Raw genomic sequence first — 24,245 nt, 5'->3', positions numbered from 1 at the left:
CTGAAGATGTTTCAATTTAAAAAATGAGCAGCTTCTCATGCACTACTCATGCAATAAAAGTTACCAAAAGACAGAGGTAAGAAGAACATAAAATAGTGTTTGTCTTAACTAAAAAACTCTTAAGACACAAAACTTGACTCTTTGCTTCCCTTCCATCCCGGCCAAAAGGGAAACATGAATCGGTTACATCACTGTCAGGAGAAGGAAAAATATACGTAACTCAAAGACCGGTGCATATCTGAAGCCAATACTGTGTTCGCATTTTCCCTTCCTTTTCAAAATCTAAGTCTTGTCTGGTGCCATACAGAGCAATCTAGCTGCAATGATTTTTTTCTTCTTCTGCCTTAAGGCAAAAGTGATACACGTTGAAAGCTCGCTGTACGAATCAGATAGGGACCGCTCTGAATTTCCACAAAAGTCTACAATTCTTTCGTCAGGATTTGTAATTGGCTTCCTCAAATTCAGAGGTGGGGCGGGGATGGACAAGTGGAGATAAAATTCGATACAATACTTTAGTGATCTGGAAGGCAGCTGCCGTACTGAGATTTGCGTCTTTGGTTTTCTGAGTGACTTAGGGGGAGCCCCTTCCCTTTCCCGCTGGTCCTCAGTTTACCCTTGCTTTGGGTAAAATGGGTAGAAGTCTAAGCTCCTAAAATTACTAATGTTGGAGGCCCCTGGTGCCGGCGCGCGGGGGCGGGAGGGCGGGTGGCGGTGGTGTGTGTGGGTGTGTGTGTGTGTGTGTGTGTGTGTGTGAAGTCTTCAGTCTTAAAAGTCACCTTTCAGCCCTCATCCGGAACAGGACAAAGCCACACGAGTCCTACGAAGGTCTCAGCACACCTGAGATGCCAGGGTAACGCCACCGACACTCCTCCGACTTCAGCGAAACAATACCAGAGACGTCATACACCTGAAGTACCCGCCCAGCTCAGCGCCCCTTACCAGGCGCATGCGCAAAACAGGGGAGGTCCGGCAGCCGGCCGGGGCCCTAGCTATCTGCACAGTGGTTAAAGTCTCGGAAAGGCCCGGCTCCCTCGCCCGGTGAGGAGATCCCTGGCAGCGGCCATCTAGGATTACCCTCTCCAAAGACCAACGCGGGAAAGAGCCGCTGTCTCCAGCGCGTTTCCGTTTCCAACCTGAACTTCCGGTTCGTTAGCCGGTTCCGGGCCCCGTTTTTCACTTCCGGTCGCCCTCGGTTCCGCTGCGGCTGGTTCCTGCGTCCACTGCTGCGGGTTCCGCCGCGCTCCAGGTGAGGGGACGCAGGACACCCCGGGGCGCTGCCCATGGAGAGGCCGTTGGGGCTGGGGGACCGCAGCGCAGTAGCTCTGTTCGCGCGACGCGGCCACCACTGCGGCGGGCCGCGGCGGGCTGGAGGCTGCTCCTGGGCGCCCTGGGCTGCGTCCGACCCAGTCTGCGGCCCAGGCCTCTGGCCCCGGCCAGCTCGTCGCAGGGGCCTCTGCCCGCCCATCCGGCCTTCTCGCTTCTGTCGTGGGCTTCTCGATCCCCAGTGGGGTTTGCGTCCCCTAACTTCATTCCTCCCTCCTCTGGGGTTTGTGCATCCGTCGTCCTCACTCTCCCTGTTGAAGGCATCCGGCCTCGGGGGTTTTGAGCCTCTCCCATGCTTGTATGCTGTCCGAGACCATTCACTTCCCATAGCTGTCGTCTCTGCGCTACCTCGCGGTTGGCTGCTGGTGTGCTGTAGGCTTGTTGAAAAGTTAACCTCTCAGTTCCCCAGCTGTTAACTTTTAATGCTGTTAGTTTCAAATTTTCGCCTTTGCTGTACGTTTTAGTCGTGTGGTCTGGGACAAGTTGTTTTCTTTCTCAGTTTTCTAATATGTCTAATGCGGACAGCAGTCATGAGATGAGGATTGCGAAAACCAAGTGAGATACGTTGTTTAGCATGTTGTCGTTATTCCGTCACTGCCACCATTCGTCTTTAGAGTTTGCGAAGTGCTGTCACGGGCGTTACCTCACGCGTTAACAACTCTTCTTGTTAAGTAAATATCAATCGCCTTATTTCGAGGTAGGAGTTTTGGAATGGACTAGGCAAGTCAGTACAGTATGGTAGACAGAAGAACTAACTCAAACAGCTGCTCTTGACTCGATGTTCACCGTAAAGATGAGATCCTTACTTGTGTGGGTTTAATTGCCAACCACTCCCACCCCCCAGTTTTCGGTTTATAAATCTGATAGGGTCTAGAATGATACAAAATATTCGAATTGTGTGAGAAAGGAGGTTAAATGTGAAAACATAAAAGGACTCAGGGATTTGCTTTGTGTGTTTTGTTGTGAATGATCTGAAATGAGGTTCAAAAGCAGTTCTAAGGACTATGCATTTAAAATTTTGGTGGGGTTTGTTTTTTTATGCTTGGTCCAGTAGGGCAGTTGCCAACTTGGAATTCCCACTAGCGGTGTAGGTGTATAATGTATAACATTTGTATACTACTTTACTAAGCATGCAGAGCCCACACCATCTGGCATATTTTCTTTTTTTGCTGATAAAATTGAAGTCTAGAGCACTGGCTCTCAAACTTTTAGTATGTCTCGAGATGTGGGTGAGGGGGAGGCTGGGGCAGGGATTGTTAAAACACAAATTGCTAGGTCCTTTCTCTCCAACCCCAACTGTAATTTTAACAAGTTACCGTGTAGGGTCATGCTGTTGATTGATCTGAGGCCACACTTTAAGAATACTGGTCTAGAGGTGAAATGACTTGTCCAGGCTCATCTGGAGCTCAAGTGATCTCCAAACTCCACCCCCCCCCCATAAACTGTGTAAGTGCTGTTTGCACTCTCAGTTCTTACAGATTTTCATTTTTATTTCCACTTTCACAGAGAAGTAATATTTAAACCATATTTTAGTTTGGCTCAAAAGGCTTCTTTAGCTTTTTATTGAGAATCATAACATTTGTTAGGGAAAGTTATCTCTAACAGAATACATTGCCCTAAATTAACTCTTTATGTAAATTTCAGTAGGGCAGATAAAACATAACAGCATAAGTATAAGTGATTTTTCTGGTGTTCTCTTCCAGTGGACATGTTGAAGACGTCTTAAGTTTCTAAGTTACTTTTGCATATTATGATTCACAATTTGCCTTCCTGCAGCTGGTCATAATCCAGGGAGAGTGCAATCAAATATTTCATTGAACAAGCAATAACATTTGGAAATGGAGATTAGGAAATTCAGTTCCCTGAACTGGAGGTGGGGGGATGGATTTAGGAAAATTGATAGAAAGTTTCAAGGAAGAAGAGACCTACATGCTATTGTTGATGAGTATAACACCCAGTATTTGACCTATCTATGCTTGTATCTGTGCCTGTGGGTTTTGTATTTACTGATCTTTGACACCTTGCCTCCTGTAGGTCCCAATTTAAGAGAAGCAGTTGTGATGTAGGGGAAGAAACATGAGATTTAGTCAGAAGACCTGTTCTGTTTGTGCCCATGAGCAGATTACTTAACCTCTCTGAAGTCCCATTTCCTTAATTATAAAAGAGGGACAATTCTTATCAACCTTGTTAAATGACATTGCATTAAAACTGTCCAGTTTGTTAAATATGAAACACGTAATGGCTGTACTTTTCATTTAGCACAGTGCCTGGAACACTTCTGCTCAAGTTGTTAAGAAAATTTATCTGGCCAGTACTTATTTATGTAGTGCTTACTATGTGCCAGGTCTATATGACTTATAAATATTAGCTAATTTAATTCTCGTAAGAACTCCAAAGTAGATAGTATTCTTATCTTTAGTGTACCGATAAGGAAACCTAGACAACTTGCCAAAGTCAAATAGCTAATAAGTGGGGTAGCTGGGATCTGAACCTAGGTACTCTGGCTCTAGAGTTTTAACAACTCACTGTGCCACTTCTCAAATGTTAAATGAGTATGAAAGTTCCATCATAGCATAAACCTGGTCAAACAGAGAGGGAGGGATAGGTAGCTGATCATTTGTAGCTTAACAGTCGAACAGGGAGAATTGGACAGATCTTTAGGAAGTAGTAACTTTAAGCCAAAAATTGGGAGGGTAGAGTAATTTTAACTTTGAGCCCTAAGTACTTTTGGTGTTCTGGTAGCATTTCTGTAAGGAGAAAATGTTATTTTCCACCATCAAATTGTAAAGTGGGACTCAAACTGCATTGCTCCTAAAACTTAGTTACAAGTTTGGCTACACCTTTGCTATATCTATTTTAACTTAATTACTTCTGTGTCCCTTTCTTTTTAGGTGTCTTTTTCTGAGTGAAAGCTGCTTGATCATATGTTTCAAGGATGGCCCTCCCTATCATCGTAAAATGGGGTGGACAGGAATATTCAGTGACCACACTTTCAGAAGATGATACTGTGCTAGATCTCAAACAGTTTCTGAAGACCCTTACAGGAGTGCTACCAGAACGCCAAAAGTTACTTGGACTTAAAGTTAAAGGTAATTCTCTCCTCACTTTAAACTTTTTGCATTGATATATTTATGAATTTTTATGTTAGTTATTTTTTCTCTTTATTAAGTTTTTCCCTTGGAGATTTCTTTGTTAAGGGATATTCCTAAAATTGTTTTATGATAAAAGAATATTAAAAATTACTTGAAAATACCACCACTATTAAGATTACTTTTGATTCCTGTGACAGTTGGTGTTTGCTGATTAAATCTTTGGCCCTAGAAGTCTCAGGTAAAACAGTGTAATTTCTGACATCGGTGTTCTAGCACAGATTTTTCATTACAGCTTAGTTCTTGTACTCTCCCTAAATTATCTTTTTTGCTTCAAAAGTAATGATGATTTAAAATGATGATTTAAAAATTATAAGTAGTGTTCATATCCAGTCTGAAAGGGACTTTCATGGTGTTTGTGTTTGTCATATCACTGAAAGGTGAATCTTGGATAGCAATAAATTCTAGTTTTATCTTGTGCTCAGTGTTCAAGACTTTCTGGAGAACATCTTCATCTTGAACAACAAAATAAAACATGAATTTATTTTGTTTAGCTGGTTGAATAAAGGTGTTCCTCTGAGATGGAGTTGGGGAAAAAACAAATCTTGTATTAGTTGCTACTTTTTAGTGTGTTAGGCATTGCTAATTCAGCAGTGACCGTTTGTTAATTTAAGGGAAAAAAAAAAAAAAAAAACTGCTGTGAAATCTGTACCAAAACCTTTAATGTCAGGGTTTTATATAATGGGATAGTGAAACTAGCACCTGAACTTTAGTGAGAAAACAGTCATTTGCTTGTATTGTAGGCAAACCTGCAGAAAATGATGTTAAGCTTGGAGCTCTCAAACTGAAACCAAATACTAAAATCATGATGATGGGAACTCGTGAGGAGAGCTTGGTAAATGTTTACTTTTGTTACCATTTGTCCCTTTGAAGATATGATTTTATATTACATTGTTGTATCGTGGTTTTAATTGTGGTAAAATTGTCAGTTTGGCAATCAGTGAAAAATAAAAACTTCAGTGTATGTGGTATTAACTCAGTGGAAAACAAATACTAGGGAACTTGTTAGTATATAGTTAGCCATAAGCACAGTAGTAGTGCAAATGGTCAAATTTAACATGGTAAATCTGCCCAGTAAATGTGTATAGTGGATTACAAAATATGGAAATTTTCTCATAGTGTGTGTTTGAAAGATTCTTGAACTCAGACTGTATCTTTTATTTGCTTTTTATGTTGTGCATGTATTTGTTATGTTGAAGACAGTCTAGTAAAACGAAACTATTTTTCATCTTAATAGGAAGATGTCTTAGGTCCACCTCCTGACAATGATGATGTCGTTAACGACTTTGATATTGAAGATGAAGTAGTTGAAGTAGAAAATAGGTAAGTGCTTTATACTATAAAAGGAAATGGGTTGTAATGTGATAAAAAAGTGAATGTTTCACCTGATTTTATTTTTCCATTAGGGAAGAAAACCTACTGAAAATTTCTCGCAGAGTAAAAGAGTATAAAGTGGAAATTTTGAATCCTCCCAGGGAAGGAAAAAAGCTTTTGGTACTAGATGTTGATTATACGTTATTTGGTAAGTCAGCTAAAATTGTGCTTCATCCTCTGTTACCCATAACAATTCTCTTTTTTCCTTTTGTTTGTTTTTTTCCTTCCAATATGAAATATCTTACATTTTATATTAATACGTTATTATAAAAAGTGTATCATTCATTGTAGAAGATCCTGAAGTCATCTGTAATCCCAAACCCCCAAAATAACTATTCTTATATTTTGAAGTGTATCTTCTAGGTGTGTTTGTATGTATATCCTTTTTACTTTTGCTTAATGATATTTTGAGTATCTCAGTCATTTAATATTACTCATTATGAATTAACGTTACATATTTTTTGGTCACCACTACTCTAGTTTATGAATGTATCTTAATTTAGCCACATCATTCTCTGTTGATTAACATTTAAATTTTTTGAGGATTATTTAAAAATCATTTTTTATATTTTTCCCCTAGTTTTTCTTTTAATTATGTTCAAATTCTTTTTTTTAAGATTTTATTTATTTATTTGACAGAACACAAGCAGTTTGTTTTTCATGTCACAAAATAACGTCTATATTTTATAGACTATATGAAAACTAAATTTGCAGTTTACTATATAAGCCTGAACTCTGGGTATTGCTCTTTCCAAAATAAATAAAATTGATTAATTAAAATTGAATCACAGTGATATTAAATTGTATGTTTTCAAAGATGTCTGTCAACCAGTGCAATTCAGTCTCAAGTAGTTTGCATTTGAATGTTTATATTACATTTCATAATTTTCATATATCAGGTACTTGTCCAGGATAACAAACTAGTAATCATCTATGACTGGTTTTCTTTTAGACCATAGGTCTTGTGCAGAGACTGGAGTAGAATTAATGCGGCCATATCTTCACGAGTTCCTAACATCTGCATATGAGGATTATGACATTGTTATTTGGTGTAAGCTATAGTTTTTGTTTAGATTTCCATGCAAATATACTTGTTCTATAAATTATTCTGCTTTGTAAAATATGACTTAAAATGACTTGTGGTTAAATATGATAAATTTTTCATTTGTCTCAGCAAATAGCTGATGAAACATATTTGACTTTGTTGCATCACAGTATAAACTTATACATGTATTTGCCAGTACCACTGAAGTAGATTAATATGGGGAAAGAGTAGATTGTGGTGTCAGAATTAAAATGATCTTATTTTCATAAACCCCACCTTGATTAGGACCTTTTCTTTTTTATCTTTACTGTAGAATCTTTGATGCTTCAGGATTTTGTTGCTTTATCCTTTCTTTATTACTCTAGTTTCAAAACACTTGGAGAAAGACGTATAAAAAAAATCACAGTGATGTTCTTCAGAAATAAAGGAATATGAATTAACTTAAGGAAAATTAAATGGACTAAAGCAGTATTACTCAAATTGTGGTCTGTGGACCATTCCAGGAACTTACAGGTCTGTGATAAGATCATGAGTTTGCTCCAGAAACTAAATTTACTACATTGCTGAGCACACTGTTTAGTTCAGTGGACATTTTGTTGTGGCAAGAGTTTATTGAGAAGGGAAACAGTGCATTAATTTATATCTTACCTACCACAGACATTTAAAGTTGCTTCTTGGCAAACCAAAAGCAGAAAAGAGCTATCCTGATTGTGAATTAAATAAAATCTCATCATGAAAAATGCTACATTTAATTATACTAGGTTTTAGATGAGTGACCACAAAGATAATACTTCAGTCTTTAAATTTCCTTTGTACTTTTCCTTTAATAAGAGTATCCCCATTGTTCAGTATGAATATGAGTTCACAGCCATTTAGATTAAGTACCGGTTTTCTGGTTTTTAATTTAAGGGAGGAAAGCTTCTTGGGAACAAATTTTTCTTCAGCTGATACCTGAGATGATATTTGAGAAAAAAGTTTTCTTCTAAATATTACTAAAGTAGACTTAGAAATTTAGAAAATTTTTGACAATCTTATATTTAAAATAAGTTATTTGTGTAAATTATGATATTTTATGGTAGTATGTTGAAAAGGGGCACTTCACTTTGGAGCTAAATAAATTTTAATAATTTTAAAGCTTTAATTCTGACTTTGAGTTTTAATTCTGACTTTGTCCTTACTTTGCGATACTGGACAGGTCAGTTATTATCTCTGAGCCATAAGTTCCTCATTAGAAATGAAGATAAGTAAACTTGTGTTACAGGGTAGTTTTTAAAAATAAGTGTCAGTATAGCAACTAGTACTATGTCTGATATATAATAATTACTTAATTGGAAACCCTTTTAGTTAGCTATGAATATTTTTGTTTTTCATCTGGAAATTGTAGACCTAAAATAGATAGTGAATTTAAAAAATTGTTTTTCGCTCATGACTGTTGTCATCGTAGATATATTAGTCTCTAAAATTTTATTTATTTATTTATTTATTTATTTACTTATTATTTATTTACTTTTTTTGTCTCTAAAATTTTAGTTCAACTGACCAGTTTCATGTGTAATGTGATTCTTCCAGTTTGTGTTTGTGTGCTAAAGATTCTTATTTTTAGAACTCAGGTACCTCTCTCGTCTTTAAAAAAATAGGTACACACATACACATGCTGTAAACATTTTAACTCCTTTTCCCTTTTTAAACATTTTACTTGGTAATAGCTATGTAGTTTAGTCCAGTAACTTGGGACCAGAAGGGTATATTAAACTGAAGTTTGAATTTTAATATCAGTGATCTCAAAACTCAGTGGTGTCTGACAGTGAGCAGATATGTATGTAGCAGAATTTATGAATTTAGTTGTCTCATTCTCATTGTTAAAAGCTCCTAGACTCAGTAAGTTTCCTGAGCCTGGCAAAATGTTGATTTTTTACTGGACCTAGTGATTTTTTTTTTTTTTTTAAGATTTTACCTATTTATTTGACAGAGAGAGAGAGATCACAAGTAGGCAGAGAGGCAGGCAGATAGAGAGGGGGAAGCAGGCTCCCTGCCAAGCGGAGAGCCCGATGCAGGGCTCGATCCCAGGACCCTGGGATCATGACCCAAGCCGAAGGCAGAGGCTTTAACCCACTGAGCCACCCAGGTGCCCCTGGACCTAGTGATCTTTAACATCAACTTTTGGCACATAACATTAATTTGCTTATATTGATATATATGCCAGTGCATTGTGTGGCCATGGCAACATGGAAGTAAATTGAAGATCCAGGCACCCTATATATGTGGATTGGTAGAGAATAGTGTCAGGGCTGTTTTTAAACAGGAATTTAGGTCTTGATTTATAAATTTCCTAGATTCAAAATTCGTTTGAACATTGGTTACCTGTATCTTTTAGATGAAAGTTAACATTCTATTCTGCATTAATCCACTAAAAGTAAGTTTATAAAAACTTAAAATTACCATAAATATATTAGGAATTATATATAAATATATTTTATCCTAAATAAAATTTAATTATATCCTAAATATATTAGGAATTATTATTTGTGATGCATTTGAACTTTTAATCTTGCTTAGAAAACTTATTTATACAGAAGAAAAAGTTTTTAAATGAAATTCAAGCTTTTCATTTGTATCGTATTATCATTCTTCATATTTTAGCCGCAACAAATATGAAGTGGATTGAAGCTAAAATGAAAGTAAGTGTTAGACAATCCATTTAAGAACGTTTTGGAATTGCATATGTCTTTTTTGAAGTTTCAAGTTGAATTAATCTCATTCTCATTGGAGGGCATTTAATAGATAAACAATTGCCATTATCAGGAGTAGAGGTGTGTTTAAAGTCTGATTAATGGTGGAATGTATTGTGTAATTAAGTCTTTTTCAAGAAAAAGTACAGCAGAGCTCCATTCCTTTTTACCCCCATTTTACAATAATGCCTTTTTTCCCCCTTCTTTTCTTTGGTGTGTAATGAAGAAGTGATGTTCTTCTGAAATATATAATGGGATGTAATCTATTTCTAGTTTATTTTCTTTGGACTTTGATTTGTTGGCTTAAACAAAACTAAAAAACTTAGTAGTTGTTGAGCAAGGTGTGGTGGCCAGTTGGGTAGGAAGTTGGCATTATGGGAAATTATAGCTGGAATATTCAGAAAACCTGGAATTTTGCATATTATATTTTAACCACATGGATATTTGGATTTATAGGAGCTGGGAGTGAGCACAAATGCAAATTATAAGATTACCTTCATGTTGGACAGTGCTGCTATGATAACAGTGCATACTCCAAGGAGAGGATTAATAGATGTAAGAAATCATTTTACTTCTGTTTAAAGACTTGTTTATTTTCTAGTATACTTTTTGTATTTATGTTGATGCAATTAAGTACAGAAAAAGTTGAGAAGTACATCTGGATACTAGTAAAGTATCAGTTAACTATCAGTGGATAGTAAAGTATCAGTTGAGTTGGATATGGGAAGATGTATGTAAGGTTAATAGATTGGAATATTAATGATAGAATTAAGGATCTTGAGCAAGACTGTCAAGAATGATCATGGATAATTGTCCCTTGATGATGGGAGCATAGTGTTGCTCAAAACAGAATAGGCGAGAAAAAATACTGAAATACCATCAAGGAAGATACTAGAAGCAAACCAAAACATATTCACCCTGCTCTATATAAAACTGATAAGTAAAAGCAGAAAGCATGTAATTTGGTGTGATGTATGTGTAACCCTGGAGAAGAGCAACAATAACCATCAGAGAAAAGGGTTGAGCTAAAAAGATGAGGGTTCTTTACTTTGTTTACTCATCAAGTAACAGTCCTGTTATTGAGTTCTTACTCGAAGGTGTTGTAATAGTCACTGTTTTTTTAGGGGAATGTTAAATGTAGTTGTGTTTATAATAGTGAAAAATTAGAAAAATAAAAATAAATCTGGTGGTCGCCGAAGAGCATATAGGTGAGGGGATGGATGAAAAAGATGAAGGGTATAAAGAAAGACAAATTTCCAGTTATGAAATAAATAAGGGAGATAAAAGTACAGAATAAGGTATGTATGTAGTCAATAATGTGATAACATTGTATGATGACAGATGGTGACTATACTTACATGGTGAGCACTGAGTAAGGTATAGAATTGTCTAGTCACTGTGTTGTACACTTGAAACTGATATAACACTGTATGATAATTATACTTAAAGAAAAAAATGAATAAGTCCTCAATATCTAATAGTAGGGAATTGGATATAAAAATTTTTGTTCATCCATAAAATGGAATGAAGCCATTTGATGTAACAGAATATTTAGTGATTAAAATTTTTTCATGATTCTTCATAAAGAAGTACTTAGCAATATTTGCAGACTGTTAGAAATTGTTTTGTTTTGTAAAGATTTTATTTATTTGACAGAGAGAGAGAGACAGCGAGAGAGGGCACACAATCAGGGGTAGTGGGAGAGGGAGAAGCAGGCTTCCCACTGAGCAAGTAATCCAATGCGGGGCTCTGTTGCAGGATCCTGGGATCACGACCTGAGCCGAAGGCACACTTACTGACACCCAGGTGCCCCTACAAGTAGTTTTTAACCCTTATTCCGTTCAGGTTTCCCCTTAACAAAAGATCTATGAATTCTAAGCTATTGATGTTTATAAAAAAGAGTGGAGGAGGAGCACCTGGATGGCTCAGTCAGTTAAACTTGGACTCTTGGTTTTGGCTCAGGTCATGATCTCAGGGTTCTGGGCTCCAGCCCCACAAGGGGTGTGGTAGGCATGGAGTTTGCTTGAGATTCTCTCTCTTCCTCTCCCTCTACCCATTTCCCTGCTCCTGCACTCTCCCTGTCTCTCTCTAAAATAAATAAAATCTTTAAAAGAAAGAAAAGACCAGAGGTAAATAAATCCTTGGTAATGACTGGATTATACGTAATTAAAAATTTTCCTGTGTGCTTTTCTGTGTTTTCAGTTCTTTGTTTTGTTTTGTTTTGTTTTAACAGTCAGCAGTATTATTTCTTTAATTGAGAACAAAGTAGTCCACATTTTAGGGAACAAATGGCACTTGACATAATTAGAAAATGCCAGCACTACCTAAGAGGATGTAGGATTTTAACCCTGGGTGTCATAAACTAAAGTTCTTGTCCTATTTCTTGAAGCTTTTGTTAGCTAAGAAAATGAAGACTCTGGTTTACTGTGTCAGTTCCATATTTATCTTGAAGTATTTGGGGGGTTTGTTTCAGTAGTAAACAAAGAGTAAAAACTAAGGCAAATAAAAATATTTTAGAATAATAAAATAATTTTAAAAAACATTTTTTGCAGTAGCTAGGACACTAAGAAAAAAGTGTCTCTCTATATTAAAATAAGTTCTAGAAAGAAAAAGAGAAACGTTTTTAAATGACAACCTTTTAACCATTTATTTACTACCATTTAGTCTCCTATAATTATTATTCTCATATAACTTCATATTACCGTAAAAGAGACTCTTGTCTTCAGCAAAAAGTACTTTCTAAAAATTAATTTATTAAAAAAAAATTTTCTGATTGTGTAAAATAAACTCATATGATTCAAAAATAAAAATAAAGTATGTGATGAAAAGTCTTCCTCCCCCTGGTCCTAGCCGCCTAGTCTTCTCTTCCTACTGTTCTTGTGTGGTCTTACAGAGACTTTATGCAAGTAAAGGTAAGAATATGTAAGGAGTTATCTTTTTGAAGGCTCATTTTAACAACTCAGAAATAAAAGTAATAATTTGCAAATTATAGTGCTTTTGAAGTTAACCACTTGCCCTGTGGAAATTGTGCACCTGTGCCACTGAATTTAAGACAATCGGTTTTCCTCTACAAAATAATTAAGTTCTGTATTAATAGAAACGGGCACATTGTTTGTTATTAAAGGTTTTCTAGTTTTGAAAACACACCCCCATGTGACACTCAAGCTTTGTGGGGCATGTATTAGCCTAGGAAGTCATGTGACTGCTCAGCAGACAATTAAACAATTACTTTAAATTCTTGTATTTTAAATAATTACTCCTCTTTTGACCCCAAATCTTCATGTTAAAATTATGGGAAGTCTTGTAGTGGGTTTAGTTAGGTAGACGTGAGCGGACCTTTCAGAAGTTAACATTGTGAGATGCATTGTGCTTTCCAGTGTGTTGCGTCTCAGCTGTGGTCTGTTCACACAGCGAGTGGTCAGTGTCCTACAGGAGGAAGGGAGTGCTCTGATGTAGTTTGGGCATTTTGAAGTATATCTGCTTTTAAGAAAGGATGAACTATTGATAAAATTTGAGTTAAATCTAAACTTTTGTTCTAAGGTAAAGCCTCTTGGTGTTATATGGGGGAAGTTTTCGGAGTTTTACAGCAAAAAAAACACCATAATGTTTGATGACATAGGAAGAAATTTTCTAATGAACCCACAGAATGGACTAAAGGTAAGACATAATTTTGCTTGCTATGCCTATGTAATCTGGAGTTTATACTAGAACTTGAGCGCTGTTGAATTTCATAAATTTTCAGAAGTATTGTATTATGGTCACAGGCAAGAAAGCTTACATATTTAGAAAATTCATGTACAGTTGAACATTCTCTCTCCCACATTGATACCTTCTTGGTTCGCCAATTCACCCAGGTGTTTTCTGTTTAGTTACCTCTGTGGAACAATATAGGATTACTCACATTGACTCTCAGCATCTCAGGTGAAAGCAGCAATTTATTAGGGATACAAATCTTAGGATTTCTGATGTTCTGGTTAGCTGGAAAGCTGGCAGTAAGGGTTTATTATTTCTTTTTTAAACTGAAACTAAGGTTTTTGAAAATTCATACAGGGCAGTTAGATATCTTAGAGTTATAAAATACCAGAGCTAGGAATTTCAGTCACTTTGTCTCCCTTCTTAACTTTATATAAACAATCTGAGGATCAGAAAATTTGTAACTTGCCCAAAATCATGTATGTAACTGGTTAGTGACAGAATCTGAGTTAGAATTTAAGTGACTTGATTGCTAAGGCCAGTGGTGATCTTCGCATGAAGTCATATGCAATCTTGTGTAGGCATGATAGTAACATTTAATCCTGGTAGCATTGTAAAATTGGTAAGATAAACATTTGAAACTTGACATTTCTGAATGTGGTCTTTAGTGTGTGAGGAAAGAATAGAGACAATGCTGATCTTGGTAGTGAATTGCCACCCTTATAAAAGCTGCTGACTTGGAAGAAGAGAACTTGAGGTGGATTGGTGATTATGTTGCTCTCCAAAAATGGTTTCTATTTGAGGCTTTGGGAGAAGTTTACCAGGTGTGAGGTATAGGAATAAATTCTTGAGAAAAGTTTCAATTGCTCGAAACCAAATTCTCTATGAAACTAATGTTTAATACCTGTTCAGGAAAAGAGATGAAGTCATGATCTTCAAGAATGATTTTTGAGGAAAGCTTTATCTTAAAAAAAAAAAAAAATAGTCATTAGTTTCATATGTGTTTAGAACAAACTTTATTTTCTCAGCCCACATTTAGGCCCTACTTATCTCTGGAGGTAGAGGTGATATAAATGTCTAGTTTTTCATATTACTTTAGAGCAGGATTTTTTTTTTTAAACTAGGTATTCCATAGAATCATTGAAGGAATTTCTAAAAATACATGTCTACAATCCCCCCAAATTTTAATTCAGGGGAGGTATTTTTAAACATTCCACTGATAATCTCTCACATGTCTCTTTTTGAAAACCTCTTTTAACAAGGTGGTTATTGATTTGCCCACATTGACATAGAAACAGTTTTGAAATTGAGAACTATTCTGTGTTTTGTTATGGTTTCATAATGTTCTTGATAGAAGTCTCAAAAGAGATTTCACAGAGATCTTAAAGATGACTGCTTATTTTTAGAACAGTAAACTTCTAATGATATAAACTTGCTAATCTTAAAGTTTGACACAATATAGAAGGCATTGTGAATTATGAGTACAGTACTGAACTAAAAAAACTTTAGTTTTGGTCGTGGATAAATCAGTACCCTGAAAATTTCATTTTTATTTATATAAGGAAATGATGATATAAGAGAATGCAGATAATCTAGACTATCTTAAGTTCCTAAAAATGTTTCTTTGGTATGAGACTACAGTGGTCATATATATTCTGCCCTGCTAGTGACATTGTTTTTAAAGAATGATACAGTAGTAAGTGATTATGCTAGAACAAGTGATGTTAAGTGAATAGTAGACTTTTTTCCACTTAACTAGTTTAACCTTTAAAGTTAAAAAAGAGTCATAGGAATATTTTAGTTTTGCAATTTAATAGTGCTTACAACCAAATATATAGAAAGTAAAAGTAACTTAGCAGGGCCTTGGTAAACTAGGGATCACATTGTACATTGTATCTTAATAGTTTAAAAGTTAGCATGTTGTCTTCACAGTTTTTATTTGAATGAAGGAATACTCTGAAATATTATAATATTACCCAAGATTATGTAGAAACTCATTTCACAAATCATGATATCATGCCTCTTTACTTCCAGCCCCAGGACTTAAGCAGGGTCTGATTCTTCAAGAGACCCTTCTCTTGATCTCCCACATTCATTGCTGCTGCTGTGAAACAGCACTGCCCACTCTCCCTATTTGGAAGCAGGATCTCCTACAAGTGCTTGCTTCTGCACAGACTCACTCTGGTGCCCTTAAAGTTATGGGAGCCTGGCTGACTGACAGCTGTGGAGGTCCCTGGCACCAAGCTATTCTGATGGGAGTATAACATGTGGAAGAATAGTGGTGTGTTTTTCCAATAATAAAAAGTATATTAGAAATACTTAGGGGCCCCTGGGTGGCTCAGTGGGTTAAAGCCTCTGCCTTCGGCTCAGGTCATGATCCCAGGACTCTCTGCTCCGCGGGGAGCCTGCTTCCTCCTCTCTCTCTCTCTGCCTGCCTCTCTGCCTACTTGTGATCTCTGTCTGTCAAATAAATAAATAAAATCTTAAAAAAAAAAAAAGAAAAAAGAAATACTTAAAACCTTTCCTGTTCTTGATAGGGTATGGACTTCTTTAGGTTCATTGTTCTCAACCAGAGACAGAATTAAATGTCATCTGTTTTTCAGTGTTACTGTGTAAAATTAATAACTAATAGGCAGTTTATATTTTCTCTAAATCACAATAAGGATATATTAATACCTTACTAAGTATGATTTATTCAGTCCTTATATGTGTGTTTTAGGAGCATGATTATAAAAAAATAATTTTTATAAAATGAAAAAATCCAAATATAAATAGAACTGTATAGGAATTATGCAAGGAGCTCCTACCTGTGCATCATTCAGCTTAAACAACTTATTAATTCATAGATGATTATGTTTGCTCAGTATGCTACCTACTTCCCTCTCTAATATTTTGAAGAAAATCCCAGAATATCATCTTATCTGAAATTAATTAAAAACTTTTGGAAGGGTATCTTGAGTTTTATAAAGATATTTGAGCTGATACCTGAAAAAGCAAAACTATTTGAACCGTGACATAAAGAAAAGTGCTTAAAATTTATAATTTAAGGGGCACCTGGATGGCTTAGTGGGTTAAAGCCTCTGCCTTTGGCTCAAGTCGTGATCCCAGAGTCCTGGGATTGAGCCCTGTATCGGGCTCTCTGCTCGGCAGAGAGCCTTCTTCCCCATCTCTCTCTCTGTCTGCCTCTCTGCCTACTTATGATCTCTCTCTGTGTGTCAAATAAATAAATAGGGGCGCCTGGGTGGCTCAGTGGGTTAGGCCGCTGCCTTCGGCTCGGGTCATGATCTCAGGGTCCTGGGATCGAGTCTCGCGTCGGGCTCTCTGCTCAGCAGGGAGCCTGCTTCCCTCTCTCTCTCTCTGCCTGCTTCTCTGTCTACTTGTGATCTCTGTCAAATAAATAAATAAATAAATCTTTAAAAAATAAATAAATAAATAAATAAAATCTTTAAAATAAATCTATAATTTAACAAATCATTATGAAGATAATACATGTAATTACCACCTAAGTCAAGGTATTAATATCCCCTACTAATTATAATTCTCTGCTCTACCATCCTGACTTTCATGCTTTTGAAATGAATACTTTTAATCATAAAATATATCAGCCTTTAAAATTTGGAAAATAGACTTCTTTTTATGGGAAAACTCTTGTATAATTAAAAAAATATTTTTATGGAGACTTTAATGATAATGTGATAAAATGTGAGAGGACATGTTATATAAGCGTATAATATATTAGCTATATAAAATTTTATAGAAAAATACTGAAATGAAGATCATTATTGTTAAAATTTATCTCACTCCCCTGTTGGATCACGCTTCTATTTGGGTTAACTTTTTATAAACTGGGTGACATAAATTAAGGTATTTATTTAGAAAGAAGCAGCTGAGTTGATAGAAGAGAAAAAAATCTAGCAGTTTTGTAAAGTAAGAAGCCATGTAGGGCTCAAATGCTAGAAGAAAGTTGGTGTTGTCAGGTTCAGACTGCAAAGATAACAATAAGGTACATGAGGTAGAAGGGCTCTTAACTGGGCACTGTAAACATTGTACATGGACTCTCAGTTTATTACAGTGAGATAGTGCAGAAGTCATTTTTAGTACTGACATCCTTAGTAATATTTTCATCTTGTTAACTGAATTTGAATGAGAGGATAGTGTAGATTTGTGCTAGTTTCCTTATTGCAATGTGAAGTGTTGAATGTTTGTTTTCTAACAGATAAGGCCTTTTATGAAAGCGCACCTAAATCGAGATAAAGACAAAGAACTTTTAAAGTTAACTCAGTACCTCAAGGAGATAGCAAAATTAGATGACTTTTTGGACCTAAATCACAAATACTGGGAAAGGTAAGTGCTAAATGCTTATTCATTTCCTTTTCACAGTAGTGAATGAAAACATTGTCTGGTGACCCTGGTATACACATAATTCTGAACTTTTATTTAAGATGGGTGAATTCTAAAACTATTTTCTAATGCAGTGACTGTTCTCCCAAAAGTTTGTTTCCCTTTCATCTTAATCTCTACCTTGTTCATAAACCTGCATCTCTTAAGATCTTTAATACTTAGAGGAGAGAAGATTTGAGACTGGTATACACTTGTGTTGCTACTTATAAGTTATTTTGTGACACTGGATAGGTCACTGTTTTATGAATCATATAGGAAGGTAGTCCCTGTTCCTCATACTATAAAATAAAGTCGCGATAGAACACACTAAAAAGTTTCCTGTTAAAATCACTCTATAGGTAACCTTTCTGTATAGCAGAAAAATTACAAAACTGTAATCCAGTATTGAAACAATCACTTAATGATTTTACTTTCTAGAGAGAACCACCATAACCATCTTGATGTGTGGTCTTCTAGTCTTTTTTCTAAGCACAACATATGCACACATTTACATATAGCACACATATGAACATCAAGATTCTGAAGCAGGGAAAACCTCTGGGGAAGTGGACAGGATTATAGTATACTGCAAGTCAGTTTTTGGAATTTGATTTTTAAAGATCTGCTTGCATTAATGCAGCAACAAAAGAAACTATTCATGTAATAACAACAGTTTAGCTTTTTAGATCACTCTGATAGATAGCTTCTTATTAGATGATTCTCATAATCCTATTAGGGAGGTAAGGCAGGCATTTTTATCCTTATCTCCAAATTATTGATGATGTAACAAAGGCATGAAGTTAATAAATGCCACAAAGTAAGCAAGTTTTGCACCATTAAAACATGTCCAGGTCTTCTGATTTTAAGACCTCATTCCCCACCCCCCATACTACTGAGTATAGTAATTTGTAAACGTGAGAAGTAGAAATGTAAAAATTTGAATTTAATGGTAGATTTCTATCAAATAATATGAAGGAAAAATTATTTGCTTAGTAAATAAAAGTCTTTCTATTTTTACACTCTTGATCAGAGTCCTTTAGTGTCTGTTTCCCACAGTCTTTACTCAAGAAAAATAAGATCTTTAAATGAGTTTGAGGTTCTTTTCAGATATTACACTGTTAATGGATCACTTTCACGTTAGGAAGTCAGGCAGTACAAAGGGAGGGGAGCGCAGTTTCCAGAGCCTTGTTTTGAATCTCAGCTCTGCCACTTTCTGGTTGGTTGAACTTGGGCAAATTTCTTAGCCTCTTCGTGCTTGTAAAATAGGAATAAGTTCTAGAAGAAAGCTCTTCACAGAGCTGTTGTGGGGATGAATGAATTAATACCTGTACTTAAAATAGTGGTTGGCACATAAAAACAATCAGCAGATATGAGCGATTACTAACCATTATCACTCATCTGGAGAAGTTTTATTATTAAAATGAACCACTGCTTTTGGGAGCAGAGTTAGATTGTATTGTGAATGTATCATGATTCAGCTAAGACATCTTTGTTTCTTGCAGGTATCTGTCAAAGAAGCAAGGACAGTAGTTACAAGCTGTACTAGCAGTTATTGAGGATACTTGAGATCACGAACTTCTTGCTTTTATGCTAGAAATCATTATGATAGTGCTGGACACTGCAGTGAATATCAGACTGCTTATACTTGGTCTTCCAGTTTTTTGTAAATTTAATTTTATATTTTTTGAAGATCATAGCAATATGCTAAAAATATCCTTTTTTCCCCTATATGAATATACTGTTACTCTTAAAAAATATTTTCTCCAGCATTGAGTACTGAGTCCCCCCGCCCTCCACACACACACACACAAGTCGACAAAAATGTATACTCAACAATGTCATTTTGTGGCTTTGGAAACAAGTTATGTCTTGTGTTTTTGTCTCCTTGTGTTATTGTCTGACTAAATCTAAGACCAAATCCATCTTGAAACTACTGCTTTTCCCTTTAAAACCAAAAAAAATTTTTTGTGTGTAAGGAATCTAGTTTGGTATGCTTAAAATCACCAAGAATTTTTTATTCTTTTGTCATAGACACAGTTTCTCTTTTTATTGTGCACTATTTACATCTCTAAATTTTGAGCTGTCTCAGCTTGGTCTATATGTGTGTCTGTGTTCTTTGAGTAAAACTGGAAAACGTCAGCTGTGATACAAGTGTGTCTCATAGTATGAGAAATAGAAAACATAAGACTGAAGAATAAAAACTAAGGAACAAAAGTTATTTTTTTGGTGGCTAAGTAGAAGCACTTCTGCCTAAAACCATTGTCATAAAAGCAATTAAAGGCAATACATTTTTAAGGGGACATCTCACTGGTTCAGCCCTAGAAAGCATGAACAAAGAGTTTTTGTTCTGTTCCACCTATATCTTATCTAAGTGCAAACACTGTGTCTCAGTGAAAATATTTAGCCATAAGATTAAAAAAAATTATTTGCAATGCTTACGCCTGCAGATATGTAATGTGACCACTGTTTTGTCTTGACAGTATTGCTTTATACAGTTCTTGTATTTGAAAGGAATCTGACCCTTTCAAATAAACTTGGTGTATATTGTTCTTACGGGACTATTTCAGTGGTGTAAATAATAAATACTTTTTTTTAAAACGTTGGTTTTGCTCTCTACTGTCCCAAATATTTTGCCTCTTTATTGAATCACAAAGTGAAACAAACTTTAGGCTGAAGCAGGGACCTCTTGAAAAAAAACTGAACGTGTATGGTTTAAAAGTGTGCCTATCGTTATTCATTCAGAATTGGTTTTAGTAGCTACTTAGATATGTTAAATTACTTAGTTCTACTAGTAAGTACCATGTTTTCGGGAAGATAAGCTGTTTTCTTTGTGACAAGTTATTATAAAGATATATGGTGCAGAAGAGTTTGAGAACACTTAAATAATTAAAATGATTCAATTAAAAACATATTACTAAATTATGAGGCTAAATTTAAATATTTAAAGATGGAGTAGAATTTTTTGGAACATTCATTTCACTGGGGCATTTTCCCATTATAAAAGGCAGTTTATCATTCCAAGGTAGGCATGGAAAGGGCTTTAATCTTGTTGAGAAAACTGAACACTTAGAACTCTTCAGTTCAATAAAGAGCAGAACGTTTTCTAAATGAATATAAAATACAAAGGTAAGCAAGCCTCAGAAAGCAAAGTAGGATTTTTAAAAAAAAATCCTCTGCCATTAGGTGGTGCTCAAACCAAAGTTTATTAGCTGATATGTACAATTTAGCAGTTCTGGGGGAACATTGTCACTTACTGAGATCACGTGTCAGCTTACTGAAATCACATGTGTTTTCTAATAGAGTATTGGGAGTTTTACTTTGTTTTCTGCATCTCATGATTTACTGAGCAGATCAGTCTATCTTTGTGTATGTGGCTCATACCACAGAACCAGGAGATGACTTAATTCAGATTCATAGGCTGATGAAACAAGTTAGTTCTACGATATATTACTTTCCAAACTTTTAAGCAATTGGCTCTTAGTAAAGTATATTTAATCTAAAAATTGCAGAACACCATTAAACCTTTGATTCAGAGGGCACTTTGAGATCTTGTAGCTCCTCAAGTCCTTTATGAAAATCAGTTATTTGGACTAATGATACCCATAGGGGTTACTCCGTTTTAAAGGCAAAGAATAGATACACGGATCATTACAGTGAGCAACTGAAACGTTCTTTTTTTTTTTTTTTTTTTTTTTAAAGATTTTATTTATTCATTTGACAGAGATCACAAGTAGGCGGAGAGGCAGGCAGAGAGAGAGGAGGAAGCAGGCTCCCCGCTGAGCAGAGAGCCCGATGTGGGGCTCGATCCCAGGACCCTGGGATCATGACCTGAGCCGAAGGCAGAGGCTTTAACCCACTGAGCCACCCAGGTGCCCCTGAAACGTTCTTAATTCACAAAAAGTGAAATGACTGTTTTGTGGAGGAGGTGGAGCTGTGTAGAGAGAGGGGGACTGGGAAAGAAGGATATGCAAAAAGAAAAAAAGGAAAATGGAAATTACGTAGGTTATTGCTTGGTTTTAAAATGACAGTTGGTTGCCAAGAATAGTAATGAAACACGCAAATAGTGACTAGATTGGTTGAGGGATTTTCTCATCCCAAGTAATCAACAGAACTCTCAAGGAAGAAATTGTTGCAGTTTCCCCTGAAGTATATTTTACATCAGAATTTACTCTTATTAACTGGAATAACAGCCCAAGAGTTATCTCTAGAGAATAAACACTTAGAAATTTATGTAAGGATATACTAGTTTTGGGAATTGCTTTGGAGAAGCTGTGTCGGTCTTGATGGGAATGCTAAATGTTTAGAGCTTAAGGAGAAATCCTTGAAGATTAGTTTGACAGATTTATCCAAGACTTATGAGAAATTAATGCACGATAAGAACTAGAAAAGAAATGTCAAACATCCTGTGGGTTTAAAAAAAAGACTGTCAATTACTTAATATCCGTGAGTTTCCATGTAGAATGTAAAACTTAGAAAATCTCTGACACTGATGATTTTTTAAAACTCTTTGGAAGTAAGCAAGCACTTCTCAAGTGCTGGTATGAAGATAACTTTCTGATATAAAGTGTTACTTATTAAAACCTTATTTCCTTCTGAAAAATCTTTAAAAGTTCAACCTATTGTTTATAAAACCATTTGTAAACAGTGGGAACACAGTCATTAAAAATATCAAAAACAAAAATTATCCAAAACAGATTGCTTAAACATTAGTGCTATTTCCATGAGTCAGTATGGCTACAACAAAGAGTTACATTGTATGTGTGTAATTTGTGACAGTAAAGGCCAAGCTGAGGACTTTTTAGGAACATACCGATTATTAAAATGAAGTAAACAGTTTAATTGAATATAAATCCCTCTTAATCCTATTACCAAATCTTAATTCCCTGGAGCACTTTTGATTGCTAATACTTCTTATTACATAGTATGTAGCAACAGCTATAGTTTCCCAGATGAGGCCTTAAGAAGAAAAGGCAAGTGATTTGTCAGAAAAACCCTTGGCTAGAATCCCTCCTAACAGAGGGATCTTGCACAAGTCTCTCTAATTCTTTGAACTTATGTTTCCTCAAAAAAGTACTAGTAATAACACTTTTCTTTGCCATAGGCTGTTGCAAAGGTCAAATGAGAATTCATGAGGAAGTACTTTGAAGGAGATCGAGCTTATGTGAATCTTAGATGTTATTAGAAGTGGTTCAGAGGTTGTGACTGTGATTGAGTTACATCATTCCTGAAATGATAATTACCAAGAGTGTAGTAGTAAAAGGAAAACTTTTTGTAAATATGTGTATGTTTTTGTAAGTATGTATATTTTACAAATATCACCATGGCTTTCTGAGAGTTCCAAACAAGGAAAGTAGAATGAGGACAACTTCTTACAGTCTACATGTTTTTCTAAGTATTCAGCTGCTTTTAGTAATTGTCTGGACTGGAAGATCTGCCAGCCCTGCTCCTAACCCCCCCAAAGTAGGTATGTTTGAAACTTTAGGGGCATTATAATTACAGCTTGTATAGTGGAATATCAACACTATATATATATATTTATGTATGTGTGAAGTGTGCGATTTTATATATATATGTGTGTATATATAAAATCGCACACTTCACACTTCTTTGTGATAGTGGAAAATTTTGGGAACAGCTGTTTGCAGACAGAAGCTAACTAATTTTGCCATGCATGTAAAAAATAATCATTCCAAAGCAATAAGAATTTTTTTCAACATTATTTTTCTTGTAAAGCTGTACTAAGGTAGATACTAGTTTTTCTGGACAGGCTTGGCAGAATAAACTGTGCAGGAACCGGGCAGTCCACATTTAACAGACATTTGTTAGTACCTACTGCGTGTCGGTGCCGTTCTTCAGAGGTAATCACCAAAAGATTCTCTTCCCTCACAGAATTTGTCTTTGAGTAAAGGGAACAATATGATATAGTAATTTTCAGAGAGTGAGAAGTGCTATAAAAACAATATGATAGAAAGTAGAGTTGAAGGTTGGTGATTGGCAATAGCATAGGCCAGAGTGGGAAGACCAGAATGCAAAGAGGCATCACTCAGAATATTATGGAGAAGAGTACTGTGGGTAGAGCCAGGAGCATGGGCAAGGCCTTAAGGCAGGAGCAAGGTAGGCAGGTTCAGAGACTAGTGAGAGGTAAGTGATGGCTGGTGGGAGAAGAGGGTAGGAGAGGTAGTAGGAGAGATAGCCAGAGCCCATGGGATAAGATTTTGCAGGTCACCATAGGTAACCTGGTGAATTCTAAGTGAAATAGGGGGAACCAGTGGAGGGTTTTAAGTAGGGGAATGATAATTTTTTAATCACCTTATTGAGATCAAATGTACACAACCTAAAAGTCATGCATCTGAAGTATGCGATTCAGTGATTTTTAGTATATTTACAGAGTTGTGCAGCCATCCCCATGATCTAATTTTAGAACCTTATTTGTTTTTAAAAAAGATCATTCTGGCTCTTGTGTGGAGAATGGACTGTAGAGGGGCAAAAGTAGAAAGGACAAGATCAGTTAGGAGGTTACTCTCATCCAGGTGAGAGGTTTCCAAAGTGCCA

General features: G+C 35.9%; 1 protein-coding gene across 1 annotated transcript; it reads left to right on the top strand.

The window, feature by feature from the left end:
* Positions 1-906: 906 nt before the first annotated feature.
* Positions 907-20,294, top strand: LOC111141139 (ubiquitin like domain containing CTD phosphatase 1). Its single transcript, XM_022493487.1, has 11 exons — positions 907-1,246; positions 4,215-4,412; positions 5,216-5,307; positions 5,710-5,795; positions 5,879-5,994; positions 6,799-6,897; positions 9,532-9,569; positions 10,077-10,175; positions 13,161-13,277; positions 17,530-17,657; positions 19,196-20,294. Exons 2-11 carry the CDS (start codon positions 4,259-4,261, stop codon positions 19,221-19,223), a joined length of 957 nt encoding a protein of 318 aa, XP_022349195.1. The 5' UTR covers positions 907-1,246; positions 4,215-4,258; the 3' UTR covers positions 19,224-20,294.
* The last annotated feature ends 3,951 nt before the right edge of the window (positions 20,295-24,245 follow it).

The sequence above is a fragment of the Enhydra lutris genome, unplaced genomic scaffold, assembly GCF_002288905.1.
Source record: "Enhydra lutris kenyoni isolate GAN:26980312 unplaced genomic scaffold, ASM228890v2 scaffoldscaffold5, whole genome shotgun sequence".
Lineage (NCBI taxonomy): Eukaryota > Metazoa > Chordata > Mammalia > Carnivora > Mustelidae > Enhydra > Enhydra lutris.
This window is presented reverse-complemented; position numbering and strand designations above follow the sequence as displayed.